The following is a 6,938-nucleotide window of genomic DNA, read 5'->3' on the forward strand; positions in this document are numbered from 1 at the left end:
ACAATGAGACACAAGAGAAAGCTAGCCATACAAAGCTAAATCACACTTGACCATTGCTTAGTTAAGTTACCTGAATAACTGACGGCAAGAACAGAGAAAAGAGCCATTTGAACTGCAGTCCCTGCAAGTAGGAGAAGCAAAGAAACGAGTCAAGGTTCATTCTACAATATAATTATGTAGGGAGAAAGAGGATTACCTGACTGATGACAAATTTTAAAATGCCAGCTCTTTCTAACTCAACCAAAGCCATATGAGTCATGCTAGGCATTGCACGATGAAATGGCAAAGATGCTTTCTGAAAACAATAAACACGGCTCACATATGTTAACTTGCAGGATATTATGCTTTATGAAATGTTAGGTATATAACCAGACAGTCCAAGGAAATGCCATCAAGTCAATCAATGATGAGTAAAAAGCCTTGGCTCAGACCTGTAAAGTCCAAATTCCTTTAGGGCCTCGGAAATCAGGAATACCACAAGAAGTTGAAATGCCAGCACCTGTGAAGACTACTAGATGCTTACTCTGCAAAACATAAAACCATCCTTCTTGAAGATACTTACATAAGAACAGGAAACAAAAGCCAAAATATGCAAAAGCATCAAGAAGAATATGAAAACAGGACACAGATCCAAAACCTTTTGAATCATTTCCCAAAACCAAAGTTAGCACAATGGTGAAATAGACAATAAATACGCCAAGAATCTAGCAACCAAATCCCTTTATACAGACGTCATTTGCCAAACATTTGGCTTGTTAGATTAAAACAATGATAAACAAAGAGTCAAATTCTACACACAAAATCAGACAAAGGCTTTTTGCATAATCAGTAAATAAGAACCATTGACATTGTTTTTTTAGGAGACCCACAAGGAATAAAGACACCTAGCTCATCTTAAGTTGCTTGATATAACCCAATTCCAATTCTTCCAATTAACACAACACAATGCAAGTCCAAAAACAAGTACGGTAAAACCTAAAATATACGAATCATTAAGTAATACTTCCAACTCTTCAACAACCATCACAACCCATCAAAAAGACAAGATGATAAAGCGTTAAAGGGCTTAATATGAACATGCGATCCAAAAATCAAACACTAGGACAGAACACACGAAGGATCAACTGTAAGAAATCTAAACTGCTAAGCGATCAATCCAGAGACAAGAATCAACGAAACCTGAAATTACATAAGATTACGGAGAAAAAATCGAGTAAACCCACAAAAACCCAGAGAGGAAACAAAATAAAGAAACCCAAGAAGAACAACCTTGCATTGTAGAACGTGAGAAGGGTCGAAGAACTCGGCCTAATTGATCAGAAATTGAACAAACCTGTGAAATTAAACCTTCTTCGATTAGAGGTCTTTGCTCTTCTTCGATGGAACCCATCGTCTGAATCTTCATCCAATCAAAAGGTAGCACGCGTCCAAGTGAACGGAGAAAAAACGTCCCAAATGAAAATACGTTTCTTCTGAATTGGGCTTTTTTTTATTTATTTTAAATCGAAAAAAAACGGGGGACGGGTTAAAACAACACCGATGCACATGGTCTTAGATCGGTTTAGAGGAGAAGAAGACGGATCCGATGGAGACTCTCTCTCTCTCTCTTTGTGTAATGTATTTTTAAAAGCAGAAATGAATATAAACAAACAAAAAAGAGATGAAAATGAGGAGCGGAGTTGGGAAAAAACTAACGACGAAGCAATCGATTATTATTATTAATTTTTTTTTTTTTGTAAATGAAAAATAGGAAAAATTTGTGGAAAATCAAAATAGTGAAAATTGGCTTTTGGGGCTTCGTGGCGATGAAGATTCCAGAACCTCCTACAATATTCTTTGTACTGTATATAAATTTTATGTTACAACTTGCACGAAATTTAAAATGTCATTTTGGAATCTACACCAAGATAGTTCAGTTTGCTTGTTGTGAAGGACTGAGTCCCCCCGATCAAAGGGGTTTTCTTTTATAAGGGGATAATAAACCTAATAGAGATATGAATTGGATTCAATGCATTGTTAATGACGCCTTCTAATACGATGAATGTGATTAATTTTGGAATTTTAGGGAAAAAAATTGGACTTAATGCATTGTTCATTTGATCAATCAACCCAATCAAAATTCCAAATTTCTTTCCTTGGAAGCAATCTAAAAGTAATCTTTTGGTCATGTTTAGAGCATTTGGTTGATGTCACTTCGGTCCACAATCAAGCTAGACCAACCTACACAACACAATAGTCATGGGTTAGAGATAACCGGCTCTTAAATTTACATTATTTTGCTAACCGGTCCAACAGTCAAGATCAACCTGCTCATCGTATGATAACCATGAACCAATCAAGTCAACGATTAAGCCTCCTCTTTTCTCACACAGAGTTAAAGGTCAACGGCTCTTTTTTTATTATAAATATCATAAATTAATCTCCAATGGCTTACCTTTCCGATTTGGTCACACCAGGATCACCTTAGGAGAATTGATTTAGTCTTGATCAAACTAGATTGCACAAATCATCAAATCCCAAGGTTATATGCCTTACCTATAGTCTCATTAATTGGTATGATCATTTTTCATTTTTCCTTGATCCTTTTTTTTGTTGTAAATAAGTTGTTTACCTTTGTTCAAAGCAACAGTTAACTATTCAAAGCCATATGATTTGTTCCAGACACCACCTTCGATTTTGAATAAAATTTCTTTTAAGACCTGCTTCTCTTTGACTCTTGTATTAGGGTTATTTTCACAATTTTGTATGTGAATGTCTTGCTGTTTATCCTCCACAAGTGTCGCGTGGTGTCTATCTGACCTTGACTCATCACTCATTCGGATTTCTGGCAAGTTAGCATATTTAATATGTATATCATTCTGGATTTCTGGCAAGTTAGCATATCATTCGGACTGTCTTGCTGTTTAACCTCGGATCTTCACCTTCAACGGCTATCTCAATCATAAACTAAGCCTTACCAGTCTTGAGGTTTGTATTAATATATGTATCTGTATATGATATGATACTTGAATGTCTTTGCTAGAGTGTTATCGAGAGCTCATGACTTATCCAATCGTGTTCGAGAACACTACCTAAAGATAATATAGAGAACACTAGGTAGTGAAGGTTTAAAATCATGGAATCAGGGGAACCGTAGAGCATTATTCTGACTGCTTCAACAACGATCACATGTAAAAAATCTAGGGATCGGAGATTTTTGTCTTAACTTCTCAATGTCAGAAATAAAGGCCAGATGTAAAATCGACAGAGGATCCTAAGGTTTTAATTATAGCTTAGATAAATAACTGACCCTTTAGGGCATGGTTCAAAACATTGAAAGACTCAACCATACCGGATTGGTATACAAAACTAGAGGTTGACAGCAACAATGTAAGCATTCCAAGCATCACACTGTTGAAAGTTCTTGACTTGCTCATACTTGATATCACGGCCTGCACCAAACCCATCTGTTCTACGCATTTCAGAAGCGTCTGGCATTTCTCTAAGCCAAAAATGGACTGCTCTAAACCCGGCTTCCTCCATACAGTCCTTTATCTCCGGCAATGACCACCTACACACACATGAACAGAAGACCCAGGAACTTGATGTCAATCATGCATCCAAAAGTTCAGTAATACAAGTACAACTAATTTCATGGACGATAAGAAAGTCTTGCCATGAATATAACATTAGATATCGCTGCTACTTAATCCACCAACGCAATAATAAACTCACTAACATGAGAATTTAGATATCAGCTACATTGGAGCACATGCTTGTGTGAGTTCTGATCCATAGTGACTGCACTACAGAACATCTACCTCACCCAACCGACAAAAACCAGGGGATGCAGGAACATCTATTGACAGATGAAACATCATCCTACGCTTATCAAGTTATCTAAAATGCTAGGCAATACCCCTAAGTATATAAATAGGCCTCTTTTTTTGTTACAGTGAGATTTTCGTAAGGCTAGTGAGAAATTGTTGGTAATGATTGTCCCACTTTTGGGAAAAGAATGGATACAGAAGCAGATTACAAGCCACTTACAGTCTCCAGCTATATGAAAAAGCATGGCGAATCTTCCTGTTCTGCTTTTGAAGGTGATAGTGCAGACTGATCCTTGTCTTGCGACTTAAAATGTCAAACTCAGCTTGCTCCCATGTGTACTGCCAAATCATATTGATAAATCGTTAGTACAATCATATGGCTCTGACACTCTTTTGCACAAAATGAAGTATAAGAATGAAAAATTACCGTGAAATTTGGGAACTTCCGTTGAAGTTTCAACTGTCCCTCAGCAGAAGCACCTCCATACAAATCCATCACGAAAATACCACCTTTCTTAGACAAAGCTTCACGTGCATTCTTGAAGTAAGTAACCAACTCCGAGCGTTTGTGGAGACAACAGCAACTGAAGTTGAAAGCACACACGATATCCCTCTTCGGCAACGAATCAGGTTCATCTTTCTCTAAGGAATCAACAACACTAGGATCAACCAAATCTTCATTATCACCATCATCCAAACTAATATTTTGTATCAGCTCATGAGATTTAGATTTCACTTGCTTAGCCTCAAGAGGGCTCAAAACATTCCCATGTAAAAGCGACATCCTTGAATACACATCAGCACCAAGTTTACTAATGTTGTTATCCATGCACCATTCTAACGCCTCAAGGTCAAAATCTAGCCCTATAGCAGTCCGTCTTGTGTCAGTCTTCAGCCACTCCGCACTAAATCAAGCAATCAAATCATTAAGCAACTAAACATTTCTTTTTTGCCAAGTATAGGATTCAAAGATAGATACTTTAAAACTCAGTGACACAATTGGATTTACCTTAAAAGAGCAGTGCCACAGAAATCTTCTTGGAAATGGAGTGGCTGCCTTCCACCAATATACATTAGAAAGAACTTCTGCAAGTAGCTTACGTCTCCTTTTGGTGACTGCACCAAAACACACAGAACACAATGTCTTAAAAAGCTTAGTACTTCTTTTTCTCTGTAAGAACGAACCACTCAATGGAACCTAAAAGGGCAAAGTACAGAGTGTTGCAAAATTTACCTGTACGGATTGTTGGTAAAGAAGAAACTTTGAAGGCAAATCAGATGATTCGTTTCCTTCTTCCTTATCTTCTTCCTCAGAGTTTTCCTCTTCTTCATCTTCTTCGTCGTCGACGGAGGCAGCAACCGGCGGGTGTTGATCGTAGAAATCTTCTTCCGAATTGGTATTAGAAAATTCACCTTTGTGGCGACGTCGATTGGGTTTTTTCTCTCGTTTCCCCATTTTCTTGTTCGTTCTCAGGTCCAGCTCAAAACTACACACTATCGATAGAGAGAGGAGTCGAGGCGGAAGAGAGAGTTGACCCAAGTCCCCTAAATGCTGCCACGTAGGCCCTATGCTCGTGCGTTGCGTCTACCGATTTGGCAGTTGAGGCGTTTGGTTTAGTTTGGTTTAGGCGCAGAACCGCATGTACTACAAATCAAAGATAAGCCATTGACTTGACGCAGATTATCAAAAAAATCATATTTTTTTTTTGTCGACAGTTCTCAAAAATCAATTTATCAGCCATTTTAGTTAATGATTTAAAAAAAGAAATTATGATAAATGAAGCTTCCCTAGAAAATAGGAAATTTAAGATTGTAATAGATTTTGTTATTTTTTTCGCAAGATTATTTTTCTCAAGATACCAACTCAATACATTTTATTTAATGTTAAAAATTGATTTCTCTTCAAAAAAATAAAATTAATCACACTCGAATGACAATAAATATGTAAATGCATATATTTAATTGACTAAAAACTAAAAATAGAACCAATAATGTATTTGCGAACAAACTGACTTCCAAAGAAGAGATGGTGTTTATTTTTCAATTGGAAATCTACATTTGAGGTTAGCTATATATTGTAGCAAATAATTTATAACTAAGCTTTAAATATTGTGCATCTCATTATCCATTTCGTATAAACTCTACAATAAAGTCATTAATCCTTTTGCTTATCTTAAAGGAATAATATGTAATTGACCATGAATCTATAACTTTTTAAATGTTAGAAATTAAAACACCAAAAACTGCCGAGATTCTAACCTAATTTGATTAATTTTATTTGTGAGTTCTGATAAATTAAATAATCAGACTTTTGGGACAATTAAAGAGAATAAATTAGTTTAAAAAAAATTACCTTTTGTTCTTACTGTTGATAGAAACAAGTCAATAACAAATGTACACATATGATAGTATAATTTGTTTATGTATGCGTTCAGTCGTTCATGACAAGATTATTTTTACTTTTTTCGCTTTTTAATACAAATCATGTTGGACAAAAATAATAAGCATATAATAAAAAAACGGCAAGCGTTTTCCTTATGATTCATCAAAACGCTGAGCCAAATCTTCACAACTTCCAAAAACGCTTCAACGTTTCATTCTTCTACAAACCTACGCTCCGCTGTTTTCAAGACCTTTTCGTCTTCGTCGTCAACAAATCTGGCTTTTCTTCATCGATTTGCATAATCCATTCCTTCTTCTTCTCTCATTCTCCAAATTCGGAATCTTCTAATTACGATTTCAAGGCTCCTTCTCTATCCTTGATCATCATCACCGATTCAATTAATCAGGAGGTACACAATTTTCGAAATCGAGTTTCCTGGTAAAACCCTAAGTTATGTACAGCAATTTCAAGGAACAAGCGATCGAGTACGTGAAGCAAGCGGTTCACGAAGACAATGCCGGGAATTACAACAAGGCGTTCCCTTTATACATGAACGCGCTTGAGTACTTCAAAACTCATCTCAAGTATGAGAAGAACCCTAAGATCAGAGAAGCTATTACCCAGAAATTCACCGAGTATCTCCGCCGTGCAGAGGAGATCCGTGCTGTTCTCGATGAAGGTGGATCGGGTCCGGGATCTAACGGCGACGCGGCGGTTGCGACGAGGCCGAAGACTAAGCCGAAGGA

At 36.8% G+C, this 6,938-nt stretch overlaps 4 protein-coding genes across 5 annotated transcripts in view; 1 reads left to right on the forward strand and 3 right to left on the reverse strand.

Moving 5' to 3' along the window:
- Positions 1–1,646, reverse strand: part of LOC104752659 (zinc finger A20 and AN1 domain-containing stress-associated protein 3-like) — a gene marked incomplete in the record, with an annotated part of 2,858 nt that extends 1,212 nt beyond the window's left edge. Inside the window, 1 exon segment of the mRNA XM_019237619.1 lies at positions 1,552–1,646.
- On the reverse strand, positions 8–1,599 carry LOC104752657 (NAD-dependent protein deacetylase SRT1-like). Of its 2 annotated transcripts, none has more exons than XM_010474850.2 (4): positions 1,334–1,599; positions 432–524; positions 197–295; positions 8–121 (listed from the first exon to the last, which is right to left on the reverse strand). In XM_010474850.2, the coding sequence occupies exons 1-4, from the start codon at positions 1,403–1,405 to the stop codon at positions 62–64; spliced, it is 324 nt and encodes a 107-aa protein (XP_010473152.1). In that variant the 5' UTR covers positions 1,406–1,599; the 3' UTR covers positions 8–61. The 2 variants fall into 2 exon arrangements, with proteins under 2 accessions (XP_010473152.1, XP_010473153.1); XM_010474851.2 differs by lacking the exon at positions 1,334–1,599 and adding an exon at positions 638–1,261.
- LOC104752656 lies at positions 3,165–5,356 on the reverse strand. Its single transcript, XM_010474849.2, has 5 exons — positions 5,044–5,356; positions 4,819–4,925; positions 4,237–4,714; positions 4,030–4,148; positions 3,165–3,550 (listed from the first exon to the last, which is right to left on the reverse strand). The coding sequence occupies exons 1-5, from the start codon at positions 5,263–5,265 to the stop codon at positions 3,349–3,351; spliced, it is 1,128 nt and encodes a 375-aa protein (XP_010473151.1). The 5' UTR covers positions 5,266–5,356; the 3' UTR covers positions 3,165–3,348.
- On the forward strand, positions 6,445–6,936 carry LOC104754081 (protein SUPPRESSOR OF K(+) TRANSPORT GROWTH DEFECT 1-like; the record flags this gene model as incomplete). The annotated part of the gene is made up of 1 exon (XM_010476239.2): positions 6,445–6,936. A coding segment is annotated over exon 1 (291 nt), but the record flags the coding sequence as incomplete, so codon positions are not given.

This window comes from Camelina sativa, chromosome 16 (assembly GCF_000633955.1).
Source record: "Camelina sativa cultivar DH55 chromosome 16, Cs, whole genome shotgun sequence".
NCBI classification, from domain to species: domain Eukaryota; kingdom Viridiplantae; phylum Streptophyta; class Magnoliopsida; order Brassicales; family Brassicaceae; genus Camelina; species Camelina sativa.